General features: G+C 47.8%; 1 protein-coding gene across 5 annotated transcripts in view; it reads left to right on the top strand.

Annotated features, from left to right (window-relative positions):
- Window positions 1-14,332, top strand: part of smg (sterile alpha motif domain containing protein 4 smaug) — a 112,216-nt gene extending 97,884 nt beyond the window's left edge. For 3 of the 5 annotated variants that reach the window (XM_077666278.1, XM_077666279.1, XM_077666276.1), the window contains 5 exons: window positions 744-1,017; window positions 4,563-4,797; window positions 7,297-7,411; window positions 9,241-9,339; window positions 10,516-14,332. In XM_077666278.1, coding sequence (XP_077522404.1) covers window positions 744-1,017; window positions 4,563-4,797; window positions 7,297-7,411; window positions 9,241-9,339; window positions 10,516-10,535 — 743 coding nt within the window. In that variant the 3' untranslated portion in view covers window positions 10,536-14,332. The remainder of the gene's footprint in view (window positions 1-743; window positions 1,018-4,562; window positions 4,798-7,296; window positions 7,412-9,240; window positions 9,340-10,515) is intronic. The other 2 variants (XM_077666280.1, XM_077666277.1) reach the window with 1 other exon arrangement.
- The last annotated feature ends 4,106 nt before the right edge of the window (window positions 14,333-18,438 follow it).

Here is an 18,438-nt window from a genome sequence, read left to right as displayed (position 1 = left end):
CTCTGAGCATGTGCGTATGTCGGTATACTGACTGGTGCGGTGGCTAACTGGGGAAAACCCGAGATTACTTCTGCTGAACTCTCACTTTCTTTTTTCTCCATTTGGTGCTCCTAATGTGCCAGAGGGCACATACTTCAGTGCTGCTGCTGTTTGAGTAGTCTTAACACTTTTGTTCTGGGGGTTTTCAGAGTTGTAACTTAGTCCAGGAGGTTTAATCAGTGTTCGCAGTTGCATGGACGAGAACTCTTGTAGGCTTGACCTTCACACAATATAATGATCACTTTAAGCCATCGGAATGACTCGCCCTGTGGTGAAACAACTGTGAGGGCCCCTAGCTGCATTTACTGCCACTCAAAATATAATCTGTGTTGTGTGCGTAACTGTGTTGTGTGTAACCTTTGGGTTTCTTAAGTGCACAAACCCACACATGCCTCAGTCCCTACCTTTCTGTTTGGCCACTTTATTTTGGGATCTGATTGTGCTGTAATTGCGCACAGCAGGCTGTTTTACCATAGTCATTCATTATTAATTTTGTTTGGATATTTCTTGAGAGGATGTGTGTCTGCATGCTTTTAGGCCAGCAGGAAGGGATGAAAACCAATACATGCAGGGTTCCTCAGCATCGTTCGGGAATGTTTAAGAGTTCCCCAAAGCGTTTTAAAAAGCACTGAGGAACCCAGCTCTCGGTGAGTGGACAGACTTTCCCTAACGAAAATCACTCCCTCTTCGTGCACGCCGAGCAGTGTGCAGCAGCTTGCTGGTGAGTGTGCGGGCCGAGGACCAGAGCGTGGGACAGTTTGTGACCCTGGTGGACAAGTGCCTGGCGCATGAGGCATTCAGCCCTGCCCAGAAGCGGCGCCTCTTCTCCTGGCGTCAGCAGGTGCACAAGGCCTGGCACCCCGTGCCGCCCCGACGCTCCATCGACGCCCGCCACCACCACCATCACCACTCTCCGGCGTCCTCCGCTGCAGTGGCGGCTGCTGCAGTCGCTCAGGGTCCGCGACCACCGCCAGCTGGGTGAGGGGCTTTGTACCTCGATCGTATGAAGCGCTGACACAAAATTCAAGATTCGCTGGAGTTCGGCTTTTAAATGCGTCAGAGTTAGCACGTCCCCCCCATTTTGGCAAAATGTGACTGCCAATGTGGTCTGTCTCGAGCCTCGAGGAGGAGGGATCGGTGGGAGTCATGTGGAGAGGAGCAGGCGTGGCAGCCAATCAGAGAGGGGAAGAGGGGTGGTGTAGAGGGGGAGTGATGACTGAGAGGGGGAAAGCGCAGTCGGAGCGCAGCGGTCTTCCAATTCTCGTTCACTCTTTGAAGTGGTTGGACATGTACGGAGTGTTCTCCTTTCATCTGCGAAGCGGTTGCACTTGTGTCCACTGAACGGGGCCAGTTTAAACCAGCACTGAAAGGGCGGCAACCGTTGAATGATTCTGACCCTTTGGTCAGCGATGTGGAAGCCCTTTTCTAGCGATAGCTACATTATAGTAGCATTTCGAGCCTTCAGCGTGCCACGTGATTGGTCACGTGGTGCGGAGCAGCGGCTGGACGCTCCGTGGCTGATCACATGGTTGGTCAGCAGCCACATGGTGCGGAGCAGCTGCTGCTGCCGGTGGCGCGGCGCGCTGGCGAAACCGAGCTGCCACAGCTGTGCGCATGCGCCGTGTCAAGTGGGACGAAGATGAAGAATTAACGCTCAGTGAAACGGAGCGGCGAAAGACTGACTTCGCAATTCAACTGAGCAAGTTCCACTCGGCCAGCTATAGCTGTCGCGTCACTCCAGGTTTAACCAGAGCTAAACCACCGCCAATTTTTTTCCACTCAAATTGGTCGTACTGTGGTGTCACTGATGCTACGCCTACTCTGCTACATGAATCACATCGATCGTCCGTGATCCGTGAAGTTCTTTTGTTCATGCATAGGTGGGAATTCTTTGGAACAGTAACACGGCATGACTGGGAGAAAGTGCATGTAGCTCCAGTATGAAAGGGAACAGTGAGCATTCACAAAAGAATGAATTCTGTTATCTTTCCAGTAAAGTTGAAAATGACTTGGGGTCTATCTACGCCCACTGCAGTACTACTTAGAAAACGACAAAAAATGCAGTTGTCACTCATAACTTAGTAAAACTTCATTAATTCGGACTTCAAGGGAGTGGAAAGAGTGTCTAATTATCCGAATGTCGAATTATTGCATGGCTGCGAAAACTGCCGAAAACCATTCGCATGGAATTAAAACTTCATTGCTCAAAAGCTGGACAGTGGTCATTTCTTTTTAAGATGAGAGCTACGTGACAACAGAGATTTTTCACTGTTCTGTCAAATGCATTAATTCGTGCACACAGTGTCCGGAGTGTTGAAAGCGGAACTAGTCCATAATGGTAACTGCCTCCGCTGTTTCCCTGTGCAATGCAGTAGTGCTGTAGCTTGTTTGCATGTGGCGTCACACAAGGGAGGTTGTGCCATACAAACGACGAACACGTGATGAGTGCGGAGTTTCGGCATACAGGAAAAATAATAACGGGAGTGCTCTGTTAGAAGCACGATTTGTAGGGGAGCAGTGCACTGTTCGATATATACAATTGAGCTCGCTTAGAACAGTCTGACTTATAATGGCCCTGCTTATAACAAACACTCACTTAGTGTGAATGAAACTGATGTGACTGTTGCCCAATGCACACAAAGTCTACAGAACAGAATCTCGGAACAAACGTCTGCATTCATGGAACTCAGTTGCAGCGGACACGTAGCCTGACAAACTTGCACGCAGGGACATGTTGCGCAGCTACAGACCCTTTGAAGATGTAGAGCATCGAAACCTTAGCCGCTTTCGCTTTTTACACTGAAACTGTGAGATGGCAGTGAAAAGAATGCCGGTTACACAAATGCGTGACGATGAAAGGGAAATTTCACCATGTGGATGCAAGTCGCGGCTTTCACACGCATCAAGGTCATTGCAAGACTTGCGTGCTTGGGTACAACTTCTCAGCTGGGAAGAGAAGTGGCACATTGTTGGGTTGTCATTCACTGGCAATGTCCATTTTGGATGACCAATTGCCCGCTTGTCTTCCCGTTGTGCCCGTGTGCCCCCCAGGACGTTGGTAAAGGGCAGTGCATAGCCTGGGAAATTTAGCTGAGCCAAACACCATTTTGCCGGACTGAATATTGTTCATCATGGTTGGTACAGTCGAGCCCGCTTATAATGAACATGAGCGTCATGCGGCGTCCGTTCGTTATATCCCGAAGTTCGTAGTAAGTGAACCACAGCTTTAAAGACAGTTGCTTGTCAAAACACAAAATTGTTTCTTTGTGAAAAAGTCCGTGATGGACGTCTGTTTCTGCAGCACAGATCCGATGAGGGAGGTTTCCAGTTCACTTAAAGCAGAAGTGTGCTATCGCCGATGCCCTTAGCATAGACAAGCTGTCTGAGGCTCTCTATGTAGCTCATTGCTACAGGCGCGCTTATGGGTGCTGGCTCCAAAGTTTCATCCTCATCTGATTCTTCCGCGTCACTCTCGTCCCGCACTTCAGAAATCATGCTCTCATCCGTGCAAGGTTCCGCGGTGTCGGTGTCGTCAATGACAGAAATAAAATCATTCCAACCAATGTCATGACCCCCCATGTCGGAGTCGACGACGCGCTGCCACGAATCGCCGCCGGGCTGGTCGTCTTCCGAAGCATCATGTTCGGCATCAGACACTCTGCCGACGAAGCTGGCCTTGCGGAAGCAGTTCCGCTCGCCAGTGGCCGTCACATCCGCCCGGGCTCCTTTTATCATCTCTACCGTCGAACACAATGGAAATGGGCATGGTGTTCTTGTACGCCGTCCTGAATTACAACCAGGGCCCGAGATTTGAATGAAGCCATCGAAATGTCCGCACCGCAACAAAGAGTGACAAAAGCGCGCGATGGGGTAGACGTGCAACGTGCACAGGAGGCAATCAAGCCAATCAAGCTAAAGATACAGACGCACAGCGCCAGCGCAGAGACCAATGAGGACGTCCGTGAGCATCAGTGCAGCCACCTCTTAGCTCCCACGGAAGGCCTGCTTCACGGAGCATGGCCTCCGGGGTTTGCACCGGCGGCGGTGCGGTTTATCGCGGAGGCCACGCGCGGAGTTGCAAGAGAGTGAGGAGAGGGGAGCGGAGTTGCGAGGAGGGGCAAGAGGGCGATGCTGGAAGGTGCGTCGGCGGGGAAGTGTAGCTTGCTCGAGAGCGGCGTGAAACTGGGCGGGTGGTTGCCCTGAGATGAGTCTCGGGAAAACATGCCGCGCGTCGGTCGCACGAAGGGGTCGGAGGCAGGTTATCTTGCATCGCGGTGCCGGGTTTACGCCCTCCATTCGCTGTAACCGATCAGCAGGGCTTAGTGACGTTCATTATAAGTGTGATTTTGTGCCATTGAAACAATGTATATTTTGACGGTCGCGGAGGTCTCGTTCGTTATAAGCGAAAGTTCGTCTTAAGTGGGGCCGTTATATGTGGGCTTGACTGTATTCGTATTGATGTGGCCATCGTGGCGGCCATCAACCCTTCCTTCCTTCTCACGCCCTTTCCCGCACCATTGCAGTCGCTGGTGCAGTGTGGGCTCCTCTGTGCTGCCCCCCCTGGTGGGGGGTTCGGACTTTTGCCGGCTGGCCGGCCCTAATGGACCCCCACCAGCGCCAGCACCCCTGGGGAGACCCCCTGCCGTGTTCTTTGGCACAGCTGGGGCAGGGGGATCCGTCGACTGCCCCGGTGGCAGTAATGGGGGACCCCTGGGGGGACCCCTGGCAATGGTCATCAAAAGGCCCAGCCTGCAGGAGGTGAGGGTTTGTCCTCTCTCTTCCACAGAGTTTCTGCTACCGCTGGGAATGCCAGGAAGTGGACACTGCATATGTGGCTTGGCTAAGATCCAAATGACGGTGCTGTGATGCTCTGCTTTTTGTGCAGATTAAACTTTTTTTAGTTGTGTGTTTTAATGTCACTTGTTAGATGAATTTAACACAAGACAATGCTTGGTGCCAGGCTTTCATATGGAGTCCCTCAAATCATTGGATGTTTGCTTGGAGAAAAGTAAAATTCTATGGCTGAACATTTTCTGCCAAACACTAGCCAAGCCAAATATGAAGTATCCACTTTCCAGCATCCCTGTGCTTATGTGCTTGTAGTAGATGGACATCTGAAGTACCTCTTTCTCTTCAAGGTAAGTTTGACAGCCTCTGTGCTCTCTCCACCTTCTATAAACTTGTTTATTAATTTGCTGCAGTGCTCCAACAGAACACCCACCTTACATTGCAGGGGGGGGGATCTTAGGAAAAAAGTGAAGAGTTGGCAGTTATTTCAGTTTGGGCACTGAGCTGCAAAATGTGGTAGTGCTTGAGATGCGAGTTTGTCATCTCATTATACTCGGCTTTGTACATAGCAGGCATTGCTGCTAGAGCTAGCGCGCCTGTTCGGGCAGGCTGATTCCATGCCCAAAGTAGTTCACCCTAGAACCAAAATGAACACAAGCATATTTTGTTGCGACAGATCTTAAGCGCCATGAATGGCAATCTTCTGGACTTTGTTTTACCTCTTGCCACATTTTTCGTCCTCCTCCAACTCACTGAGACTTCGACATGCGCGTAAGCGGTATCATTACACCATCCGTGACGTCATTTTGTTGGTGTCTTGTGACATCATTTTGGTTTTAGTGTCTTGTTGTTTCGTCATTGTTGTTATTAAGATTTGACTCGTAAATTCTAGAGGGAGGTCCAAGAAATACAATGTGATTGTTTACTTGGAATGTTTGAAAATCCTCCTTAGTTGGCCTTTAAGGGCTTGTCGTGCCTTCAGAACTTCAAAGCAAGTATAGTGGCATTTGTGACTGCTAATATCTTGGCACCTTAACTAAATAAAAATCGTGAATAACTAAAAAAAATTATCACATATTGGGACGGTAAGGGCAGGATGGAAGGTACTTCTGAATGCTTTTTTAATAAACCAACACTATGTGTTTATTAAGTAGCCAATTAATCACCATCCTGACAGCATCCTGAGAGCTATGCTATCAGCAACAACTGATACAGTAAAGATTTTTGCTAGTCCGAGTGACTTCGCTATAGAGGGGTTAAATTGGCAATGGCAGTAACCACAAGAGCACTGCGATAGGTTTATGTACTGTGGCACTTTGTGTTGCTAAGGTTATTTTATTTTACTGCTTGTGAGACTTGCCAGAGACCGCATGCTTGAAATTGAGCGAACTGATGCACTTGTGATGTGAAGGTCTGTAGGTTAATTGTTATCGGCAGCTGTCAAACAATGCCCAGGCCTGCCAGACCCGCTGAAATGATTGAGAGCACCTTTATATAAGGGGTGTGCAAATGCCGAATAGTAGCTTTTGACTTGAATATCATATCGAATCAAGAAAGAAACACGAATATTGAAAAGAATATCGAATAGTAAAAAATTTATTGAAAAATATGCTAATGATGTGCACATAAAGTCTAATAAAAAAAAAAAAAACAGCTGCTGCACATGGTCTGGGGTCAGCTTTTCTCATTGGGCCATTCAATTCTTTCAGTTCACTGTGGCTTTCCAGTTACGGCATGTATTTGTCCCTTTTGTGTAATGTTTCTGTGGTTGCTGTTCGTGATTTATTGGGTGATTTGTAATTTGGTTGCGTTACGACAGTGCTACCAAGATTGTGCCACTGAGGATTTATTTTCGCATGGCTGTAGAACCAAAATACTTGTTGCATCTTCAGAAATCCAGCAACTGCCCTAAAAAGTCAAGAGAAGCAGGAGGGTTGGCAGGTTTCACGTTGGCCCTGACCGAGCCTTGCACTGGCACTGAGCCTGTCACGAAGTGTAGAGGATATTTGATCACCTGAATACTAGGTAGTTGATTGGCAAATCAAATAATTTACAGCTGCTCATAAAAATGGCCCAATTCAATAATAATGGCTGGCTGTAGGGTGAAACGTCTGTCAAGTGCAATTATAGTGCAGTTAGCCCCAAAATAAAATGAGTAAAAGGAAAGGTGGGACTTGAGTTATGGCTGAGTTCAGATGCTTGGAGAACTCAAGAAGCACACCCAAGGAACCCAGAGGTTCTGTGCAGCCCATTTTGAGAACCCCTGTGCTATATTTCATATATAATATGCCGCCAACCAGAGGTACCCAGGCTTCCAACCTGAGTTTTACGAATCTCATGGGAAGACCAGTTGCATGGTCGTCTGTATGCTTTCGTACTGATGCGGAGTTGCCCTGTCCTTTTGTTTGGTGTCGCGGACCCTTTGGCACGTATGTCAAAGGGATCATCCCTGTTTGCTACCGTGTGCAGCACCTGAACAAGCCACACGTGCAGATCCAAAGGACCCACTCTGCACCCGTGCGACCGAATCCAGTGGTGGCTTCGCTCTACAAGCAGGCTGCAGCCAACAGCGGTGCATGCTCTGGTACGTGTGTGTGAACAGTGTTGAAGTGCAGCTGACAGCTCACTTGCCAGTTCTGCTCATCCTGTGTCCTGCTTGCATATTCATGATGTCCCCGCAACTTTTGTGTGTCTCAAGGAGTGCACCAACTAGCCATTCAACATGCTGTACTCAAATACAGTCGCCGACCGATTTTTCAGACTTGGCAGGACCCAGAAAATGGTCCAGCCGGGTCCCGGAGAAAAGAGTCTCTCGTGTTTCACACGCTGTTTTTAGTGGAAGGTCCTCAGCACATCACTACAGATTTCTTCCAATCCGCTGTGGTGGCTAGAGTTTGGGTGCACAGTTACTGAGCCGGAGGGCTTGGGAATATTGTGGATGTCAGCTGACTAGTAGCGTATTAGAGTAACTTATTAAGGGTGGGAGCTGGTCTTAGAAAAAAATTTTTTAGTAATGAAGTCACAATTATGAAATCATCAGGGAACATGTATTTTTGCGTGCTGATTCCAAATATGGAATTTAATTTAATGTACAAAAAGTCCTTGTTGACTTGTTGCAATATGTTATGTAACTTCTTGTGCAGAGATTTAACGAAATTTTGGTGCAGGGAACTTGCTAGAATGTATGCCGTCCGCTTGTGTTGACAACAAGCTATGCAATAAGGGTAAAATTATTATCTCGCCTATCGCAGAAGTTGAGTTACAGGGTTTTGAACTTGGTGCTTCACAAACTGGAAAAAAAATTTGTCTTCCTGTTTCTGAAGTGACTTCAAAATTCTATAACTCAACTTCTGTGACAGGCAGGATGATAATTATAGCTTTATTGCATAGATTAATGTTAAGAGAAACCAATGGCATACATTCTAGCAAATTACTTGCTGCAGGATTTTTTGAAAGCTCTCCACGAAAAGTTACATAACATATTGCATACGTGTTCAAGAAATTATTGCACATGAAATTAAATTCCATATTTGGAATCAGCACGCAAAAATGCATGTTCCCCGAAGATTCCATAATTGTGACTTCATTAATAAAAATTTTTTCTAAGACCCTCTTCCCCCCTTAACCCGATCTTAATGCATACTTTTTGCCACTTAAATGGTTTTGCGTATTGCTGAACTTGATTCTAGCACTTACTCCTGCCTTTTCTTTTTGAAATGTAGAGGAGGCAAAAGCACTTCTATTTCCTGTCTCTCAGTTTAGGATCTTCAGGGGAAGGTGTAGATGTCCCTGCTCCCAACACCAGCTTCTGAAATGTACTGTGCAAAATGATGATGAGTGTTGAGTTCTGATATGAGACAAACCTTTACATCTTTTCTTTTTGTTTTTAGCTTATTGACAAGGATATAGTGTGGGTTAGTATTAGCCAGGTAGGGAATTGGGACATGTGCTGCAGCTTCTTGGCTGTGCCTCTGGCCGGTGCTCTGAATTTTTTTCACTGGGGTCCTCCCTCTTCTTAACCTCAGGGAATTGCAGAAGCATTTTGGAAAGTGCTGAGGAACCCCACATGTCATGGATTCTGTCTGCGTGTGTGTGTGTGTGGCTGTGTGTGCACAGACACACAGCCCCTCAATAGATGCCCACATTCAATCGATGTTGACTGGCTGCACAGTGAAACTTTGCTGCGACCATTTTCAGTACAGCCAGTTCTAAATTAAGTGAGTGAAGTAAATGTGGGGTTGTGGAAAAAAGGATTTGGGTGCTGAGGGAACTCAAAAAGCACTCCATGAACACAAAGGATCTGCATAGTTCAGTTTGAGGACACCTGCTGTAAAACATGACGTGTCGGTCACATTTGGGAAGTCTGGTTCTTGAGGGGAGGAATGAAAGGTTGCTACGTGTTTGTGTGTGCAGGACGCATGCAAGCTGATGCATCGGCGAACGACCCGGACATCAACAATCGGCTGGAGTCCCTCTGTTTGAGCGTCACCGAGCATGCTCTCGGAGGCTCTGGTAAGACTGCCTTGCCCCAGGCCCTGCACTTCTTTGCGCTTCAGCAAGGTCTAGCTAGAACTGACGGCATGTGGTTGTGGAATGCAGCGGCAGACTAGGGAACTGAAATTATTTTAGAACATTAAGTTCACGAGGTATGGAGGTATATTTCTTTTGCAGTGGTAGCTGTGAAGGCGGAGGTTCCAGAGCAAAGTGCGTTTGTCATTAAAGTCCGTGTAGCCGAGCATGACCGGAAGAAGGGCCTGGCAGAGGGCTTCCTGCATGGGCATTCCGCAGGGGTGCGACCACATGACCACCCATGCACTTAGCCCATGCCTCTTTGCACAATGTACTGAATTTCTCAGCAGGAAAAGCAGTTTGTTTTCATGGTCATTTTCTGTCCTTAAAGTCTAGCCTTGCTTGTGGGGGGGTGGGGGTGGCAGGGGGGAAATGATCCTGAGCAAGATGCACCGTGCTGTGTGCTGTCGTTGTTCGCCAGCTAGCACCGATTTTTCTGATTGCCATTTGTGTAATTGCCATTCAGTTTTTCATGGCATACTACTCATGTGGCCATTATTTTATTTTTATTTGTTTTCACCCTCTGGGCACTCATAGATACGTGTGCAGTCATGAGCAAAGTGTACAGGATACTTGGAACAAATTTGTTGTAGCGCTTCCTCATGACCTAGTTCCTAGTCTCATGGTATTGATATTGAAGGATGGAGTGTACATGTCCCCTCATACTTTGAGGCATTTCAGGCAACAGTTGGTTTGCGTGGCTGCACTGAAAGGAATACTTTTTTCTCTCGCCTGCATCCTCCAAACTTTTGCTGTCAAACGCATAGATACTGTATTTACTTCGTAATGAACCCATTAGCGTAATGAAGCCACCTACCACTTTTGTCGTTTAGAATTTACTTTTCAGCTTGTCTGCTACATTTGTCGCTAGAGCTGGTTGCATATGTCCGAAGGCGGGGAGAGACTGCTTCCAGATTTTGGCAGTGGACTTTTTTTGATTCTGCATAATCCCATAGAATATGCGAGAAGCAGAGTAGTAAATAGCTCATTGCAAAATTTTTCACAAAATTTATGTTTTGGGAGTTACCATGCAGCGCTAGTGAGGCGTAGTGCTTCTCGAACTGGGTGAACTAATGGCTTTTTGGGTAACTAATGGCTTTTTGTGCGGCCCTCTTCCAGATGGGATGCCTCCATTCTAGGCACCACCACCGTTGTGACCTGTGCTGGAAGCATGGCGGGAACGACAACTGTCTCTCATCGTGCCAATTCATGTCACGCCCCCCACTGTTCTTGTTGGCGGCTGCTGCCGCGTTTTTTTTTTTTTTTGCCCTCATTTTGTCTCTCCATGTATGTCGCGCCCCTCATTGCAACCAAAGTTCTTTGTTAACGTTGCCAGCACTTACAACGGGCCTCTCTTTTTTTTTGTTGGTGCAAGTACACCGCTGTTGGTTGTTTCTGTACTTCTTTCTTTGTTTTACTCTGCCTTTGGCCACTGTCCCTGCTTAGAGGTGGCGTGGTTTTATCATTGAGACGACTGCATGTGCACGCATGCCATTCCTGCCATTGTTTTTTTTTTCTTTGGCATTGTCACTTGCTCAGTTGATGACTTGTATTTTTTTTGTTGATGCCATGTCTGTAGGTGCTAGTTTTATTGCCCCCCCCACGTTGTGTTGTAGCCATTTGGCTTCGTTGGCTTCGAGAGAGAAAAATATGCCGGAAACAGATGCAAAGTGTTTTTTGTCAGCCGGCATATTTCTCGTGCCCAAGCACAGACGGTCGCTGTTGCCCCGGCTCCTACATTTTCGTGTTCTTTTTTTTCTTGTCCTTTGCTCATCATGCGATTGTTGTTGCATTGTCACACGTACAGTTTGGTTGATTGGTGGACGGGTGTCACCTTGAGATGTTGTGAACCTGCAATTTTTGATGTGCCTTAGTCTCGGATCAGTTTTTGATCGGTGCATTGGAGTGGGCTGCCTCTGAGGTGCAAGTGTGGTTGGTCTTCCAGGCCGAGTTATTTTTTTCTCATCCCCACCTCCCCCATATCCCCTAATCACTTTCCTCGCCTTTTTCCGAGGCTCTACTGATCATCTCTGAACAAGTGTGCGTAAAATGGTCACTTGGAAGTTTTCGCTTCTTCACTATTTGAACTTATAAAGGAATCCCCCAGCTGGTGCATTTCATTCGAAAGGGAAGAAAAGGCCCTGGAAATTGCTGATTGAGAGAAGGGGAGAGAATGTGGCAAAGTTTGGAAGACTCCACTGGGTGGGCTCATTACGATCATTGCTGTAACTGCGACACCATATTTTTTGCCCACACTGGCAAAAACGGGCAAATAACCTGAGGGGCTATTGAATGCGAACGTTGTCCTTGAGCGAGTGCATCGTATCATCACCTTCCATCATGATTCACGCAAATTATAGCATCGTGTGTGTGTGTGTGTGTGCGTGCATGTGTACGTGCTGTGGACACTTAGGGCTTTTTGATGAGTGCAGAGAATAATCCGCTGGCAAAAGAAGCACGCACTGCCCCGTAAAGAAGAATAGAAGGCCACCTCGTCTTTTTTTTTTTCATTCAGTCGCCACCTTTTTTTGTATGTTGTTGTTGTTCGGCCATTTTTTTATTTTTTCTTCCCTTGCCTGTTGAGTGTGCCACACACACAGTGCACCATTCAGAGCTGTTGACTGGATTATTTCAAGTTGCATGGTTCAGACTTCTTTTTTTTTGTCGCCGCTGCTAGAACCCCGCAGCAAGGGTCTTAAGATGGCTTATATATATACATGCATATATATATATCTATAAATATTATAAATATGACACTGTGTGAGTGTACATAAACTTTGGCCAGGTGCCATACACTAGTAGGAAAGATTCTCCGAGGCAGAAAAAAAAGTAATAATAAATGCCCGAAGAGTTGTGTGTTGCCGTCGTCCTATGGGACTGCTCCCGTCACCGTCAGATGGGGGTCTGCCGGCATGTATGGAAGAGAAGCATTATAGGCTGCAGTATTCGAAGCTGGTGCAGAGATTTCACCTGTGGGGTTGATTTTCTTTTTTCGTTTCTCTCCGACCCCCCTCTCTTTGACAGAGAGTGAGAGAGTGGGAAAGCTTGTTCACTACAATCTCCCTTTCTCTTTTGCACAACACTGCAGGACCAGTGTAGTGCAAGCAACAAAGTACTCATGAAAGCGTCTGCCTCCCTCTGAAATTTGAGCCACCCGTTGCTTTGCGCCGAGTCGAGCAGCAGTCAGCCCTGCTTTTTGTAGCGAGAAACTCTGAAAAGGGCACTTGGACTGTGGTGATTGTAGGGATTATGTACAGTAAAAGCTTGTTAATTTGAACTTCAAAGGCTTGAGAAAAATTTTTGAATTGTCGAATGACCCTGAAATAACTGTCAGGAACTGCTTGCGTCACGGTAAACTTATTTGGTGAAAGAGTGGGCAATGGTTCACAGATTCTAAGATGAGAACAGCGCGGTAGTGACTGTTTTTCACGTTGCCATCTTTTATTGCATGCATAGTGTTTGGAGTACCGAAGCATAACCGCTTGAAATTCGTAAGGGTCTCCCGCATCCTTCACGGTGCGACGCGGTGCAGCTTTACACCCTTCATAAGCAGCACCATCGTGGGTGAGGAAGCTTCATCACGCAAACAGCGAATGGCACTGGACGAGCGCACAGTTATGGCGTACTGGCGGAAGAATGGGACCACGCTGATGCAAGCGAAGTAAGTGCAGCTGAAGTCGCGAGAGAAAGGAAATAGTGGGAAAGAAAACGCCAGCGATGTGTCAATCAGCGTCCTAAACAGTGCTCAGCTGAGTTTTGTTGGCTACCTGTTGCTGGCTGGTCGAGCCGCTGTTGCTGTGAGCTGCCGTGAAGCTCGGAAAAGTGAAACCGAAAATCAGAGTATTTACAGTTCCAGGTCTGCCCATTCGTCATCACATTTGCCGTTGCGCGAACGTCGTATGTACACAAGCCACTATGCAGCATGGAATTCAGGTTTTTGAGTAGGGCTGGTTCGACGATCCAGCCATACTGGACGCAGCCTCCCTTCGAGAGCCCGTTCAAATGAACCGATGAGAGACCGGTAACGAATGTCTAATGCCGTAGTCTTGCATGGACGTTGGCCGGGACCGAGCTGGCTTTTCGAATTATCCGGATTTTTCAATTAATGAGGGTCGAATCAATGAGCTCTTACTGTACTTCCAAAGACGGGGAAAAAAAATTCTTAGGGGTATGTAACATTTCTTTGGGGTGGGCTGTGAACTACTGACACCTCAAAACAGCTCTCAACACTTTGCTGAAGCGCACCGAAAGCTGCAAGTTGAATAGTCCAGCCACGTTGTGGCACCTTGTTGTTTGAACTGTCAGTAGTTCACTGTATACAGCCACGTGCTATGCTCATTGCAATGAATGATGGATGGTCTTCCCCAATAGGACACGGTTGCTTTAGTTGAGTGAGGAGGGTTGTGTCGAAGGAAGTGTCGCAGCTTCCATTCAATGGTATGACATGCTGTGTGCATTTCATCATCTGGTTGCCTATTGCCAGTTGTCTTATGTGTCAGTTGCAGTGGAACATTCTTCCACTGGGCTACTTGCTCCTTTGAAAGTGCTGAGCAGGAGAAAAATGTATCCGGTGTTCTCAGACAAGATTGTTACGCGTAGATGTTGGAGGCTAATGTGTGATTCGGCGCAGCTCCTCTTTCTTTGTTATTTTTGTGGTGTCTGGCTGCTGGAGCATGGAAAATGTGGACTGGTGCGAAGGACAGTGTCTTCATTGGCTTGGCCAGCAGAGGCAGCACGTAGTGAGTTGGCGACTCGCTTCGGGGGGGTGTCGAAAGCTCAATCCAGTGTACGACTGTCGGCAGACGGTTGTGGAAGCCTTCCTCCGTGTGTGTGCGTGTGTGGAGGAAGGACTGCAACTCGCGCCTCTGCACTTATGTGTTGCTTGCACTTCTGTCAAGAGAGATGATTTACGAATAAAGTTTATGACATCATTGCATTTTTTGGACGCTCTTTTTGGGGACGGAGGTTTACACCAGGGTGACGCTATCGTTTAGGTCATTGAGGGCATGGGGAAATAGCGGGTCGCTAGTACACATGCGCAAAACCCAGACACACTATTTTTCACCCAAAATGGCAAAACAGCGTGGCCCCCTAATGCTGTACGGTGTCGGGCAACACAGCGGCCTCTGTCGAGGTGGGCGGGGGGGGCCGCTCACCTCGCCTCCATTTCCAAGCTCCATGCGCACTTCTTCACTGCCGCTTCACTTTCTCACGTTCGCTGAAAATGCACGGTAACAAAGCTTCTTTATAATCTCGATGATACGAATCTCACAGGGTTGCGAGAAATATTCGTATCATCTGAAATTCGCGTCATCCAAAAGGAATGAAATCTGTATGCAGCAGCACTGGAAATGCATTCACGCGGATCTGTTGAGGGCTGATGGGATTTATTTATGGCCGCGCTGCCAACGCTCACTGCTCGCATTGCCTATCGTGTGGCTGGCGATCGTGACGTAGGGTGCGGCTCGCGCGTATGTGACGTCCGTAGTGGCACGGGAGAGAGTTCGGAACATCCGAAATTCTGCACACTGTACGCACCTTATTTGACCAGAGCATTCCACAAATTCGTGTCATCCCGAAATTCCTATTAACCAACCATAACCGTATTGTCGAGATCTTGTGGTATTTGTTTCAAAGTGTACGCGCCACAAAGTTACAACGATAAAAGGCGGAAAATTTCGACCCCGCAACACCAAGCGTATCGTATATGATACAGACGGTAAAAATGTAAATTTTAATTTCTGCTCACATTAGTGCATGAATTGCTAGCATATTTGAAGTAACAGTCTTCTTCAGCATATGTATGCCAACTGCCACAGTCACAAGAGGTCTGCTAAAAGATAATTCATGCGAAAGCTAACCCTAAGGGCAGAACAGTCCGGAGTTGTAATGCCGCATTGGCAGGGAATGGAGAAGTTTTCAATTTCGCTCCCAATTTAGTGTAAGCACTTGGGTATTTGCACGCAGTTTTATCAACCTTACGGCGTCCTGTATAACTGTACTGTCCAGTTGCAACAGTAATTAACAGCTTTTTAAAGTGACTACATTAAACAAGCCAGGTAGCAAAATTCGAGAGCTTGTAATTTATTTTCTTGTGATCAGATTCTTGTTTAGGTGAAAAGATTTAACTACATTTTTGTCATGGAGGAATTCTGTGCGCCACTCCTGAATGTTGGCGGAGCTTCACTGCAGAGTATCCGACAATAATCCTTTAAACTTCTGCAATGGAGGGACCTTACAGTGATGAAATCCCGGAAATGCATAACTTTTTCCAACGTTTCGATGTGTTGCTTCTATATTTGGACAGCGGAGACTTGTTTGGCCGCCTTTGGGTTACTAGGAAAACGCGGGGTTTTCAAGCAGCGCTGCTCACTTAAAGGTTACAAACTATTTGTTTAATCACATAGGAGGTTGTGGCTAAGTACTACACCTGGGTGTCCAAATCCTGTTCTGGTTAATGACATCTAGTCGAAATCAAGAGGAAGAAATGGGCTTGGGCAGGGCATGTAATGCGAAGGCAATATAACCGACGGTCGTTAAGGGGGCTGTGAAAGGGGGTCTCAACAAATGTGCGATGTGCCTAGGATGCCAAAGGACTCCGCTTCACAAACATCCTCCAGCAAGAATTTTCTAGATGCGTTTTGTGGAAGATTAGTTATCTGCAGTCAAAATTTGAATTTCCGCGTCTTCGCGCCTTTCCCTCTCTCGTCACTTTTTGCATGCCAAAATGTCGTGCCCCTCCGCCGGCCCCTCGCACTAACCCCCTCCGCCGGTTGCCGACACGCGCGGACCATTGCTAGCAGTCCGCTGCAAACGTAACGAGCGCAGGTGCTGACGAAACGAGCGCGGATTCGGGCGAAAGCCCAGCACCGCAGGCCGCCGCGAGGTGCGGATGCGGTAGTTTTTAAAATTGTATTGTAAATAATAATAATTGATTTTTGGGGAAAGAAAATGGCGCAGTATCTGTCTCATATCGGCGGACACCTGAACCGCGCCGTAAAAGAAGGGAGAAAGGAGGGAATGAAAGAAGAAAGGGTGAAAGAGGCCGTAGTGGAGGGCTCCGGAATAATTTCGACCACCTGGGGATCTTTAACGTGCACTGTCATCGCACAGCACACGGGCGCCTTAGCGTTTTTTCCTATTGTAAATTATCGGCTCGCTTTTGAGGTCTTGTACGCGGCATGAACGCTAGCTGGCCTGTACTCTACATAATGCGAGCATTTTATAGCTAACATCAAGCAACCTTTACAGAGACCCTTTAAGGGTAACGGACTGGATTCCAAGAGAAGGCAAGCGTAGCATGGGGCGGAAGAAAGTTGAAGTAGTTTGTGAGGATAGGGCGGCCGCAGTTGGCACAGGACAGGGTAAATGGAGAGACATGGAAGGGGTCTTCGCCCTGCAGTAGGCATAGGTTGATGATGATGAACTATTTGCTTTGATGTAATAGGCAGTTTCGCATTTCCGACGAAGTAGCTCTGCGAGTGTCTAAGGCAATCCAGATGCTGCCGGAACCCTATGTTTAAGCTCTCGCGAATGCACACCACAAGACCGCCGTACACAGCGCAAATAAGGGGTGTATAAGTTTGGGAGTCCTACTTAAAACGGTCCGTTGAGGCTTAAAAGAAAAAAAAAACTTGAGGGGACACTTAAGCTCCGCCTCAAGGGTATGACGCGATAGCGTTGCCCGTATATGCGGAGTTGGTCATTCTCTACATTATATAAAGGGCGCCGCTGGAAGTCATACCTCTCTTGGCGTAGTGGTGCAGCGGTTAAGCAATGCGCCACTACGATGGCAGGTGCTGCCACCGCGACCAAGGTTGCTCTTCCCGAGCAACGCTCGCGACCAATCATTAATTGAACTGCCACGGTGGGCAGTTTTCTCACAATCCGGTGGGCAGGTTGTGATGGCGTCACAGGGTCGCGTGATCTAGGTGGCCGATCTGCTTATCGGGATTTTTCATTATATTTCGTTCGCCGCCAACGACGACGACGCCAGCATGCCTGCACCAGGAGCCGGAGTACCCGGGTTCGAACCCAACCGAGGCGGCCGCGCTTCGACGGAGGCGGAGCGTAAAAGGCGCCCATGTGCTGTGCGATGTCAGTGCACGTTAAGAATCCCCAGGTGGTCGAAATTATTCTGGAGCCCTCCACTACGGCACCTCTTCCTTCTTTCACTCTCTCCTTCATCCTTTCCCTCACAGAGGGGTTCTGATGTCCACCGAGATGTGTGAGGCAGTTGCTGCTTCACTTTATTTCCTTTAATCCAATTTTCAATTTTTGTTTCAATCGAGTTAAATTAGGACCGAAAGTGCCCGTGTGACAGAGGTATTACTCATATTTCGCACCAAATGTCAACTGACACTGAACCCCTCTATCTCACTAACCCTGATCGGACAGCGCATGCACCGAGTCGACCCTTATCCCGTTCTGGGGATGTCGCTGACCTCCAACGCTTTTAATTCAACTATCCATCTGACCATACATACATGCACTCTATAACGCACTGGCGTTATAACGCTCTATAACGCCAGCAGCCAAGCTCAAGAGCTCGCCCTGAACTAACGCTTATACATCTTTATTTCCCATCCACGGACACTCAGCAGGACAAATTTAACCGACCCTTAACAAGATATAGAAAGCAACTCTATACTAGCCCCTCAGAATTTCAGACACCCTGTAAAGCTGCAGATGGGCCTAGTTGGTTCATATTGAACTTCATTAGGGCGCTACTCATGGGACGCAAGAAACCACACACACAGAACAGGCCCGTTCCATACCCTCCAAATCCTCTACAAGCTACACCGGAAAGAACAAATCATCCGGCTGTACTACACATTGGCTGGCTGATGGACACTCTCCCACACTGCCGGCGAACCCAATACTTTCCACGCCCACCGCAGTTTCCCGTCTGCACCACTAGCATCGGCCTCGCTCCCATTCCAGGCAACAAGTCCATATATACACACACGCAGGCCACCGCTCTACAACCGCAAAACTACCCTGGGACACAGTGGCGTTGGCCTACGCAGACGTCTATACCTC

This window comes from Amblyomma americanum, chromosome 5 (assembly GCF_052857255.1).
Source record: "Amblyomma americanum isolate KBUSLIRL-KWMA chromosome 5, ASM5285725v1, whole genome shotgun sequence".
Classification (NCBI taxonomy): Eukaryota; Metazoa; Arthropoda; class Arachnida; order Ixodida; family Ixodidae; genus Amblyomma; species Amblyomma americanum.
Note: the sequence above shows the minus strand (reverse complement) of the source record. Positions and strands in the feature narration are given on the sequence as shown.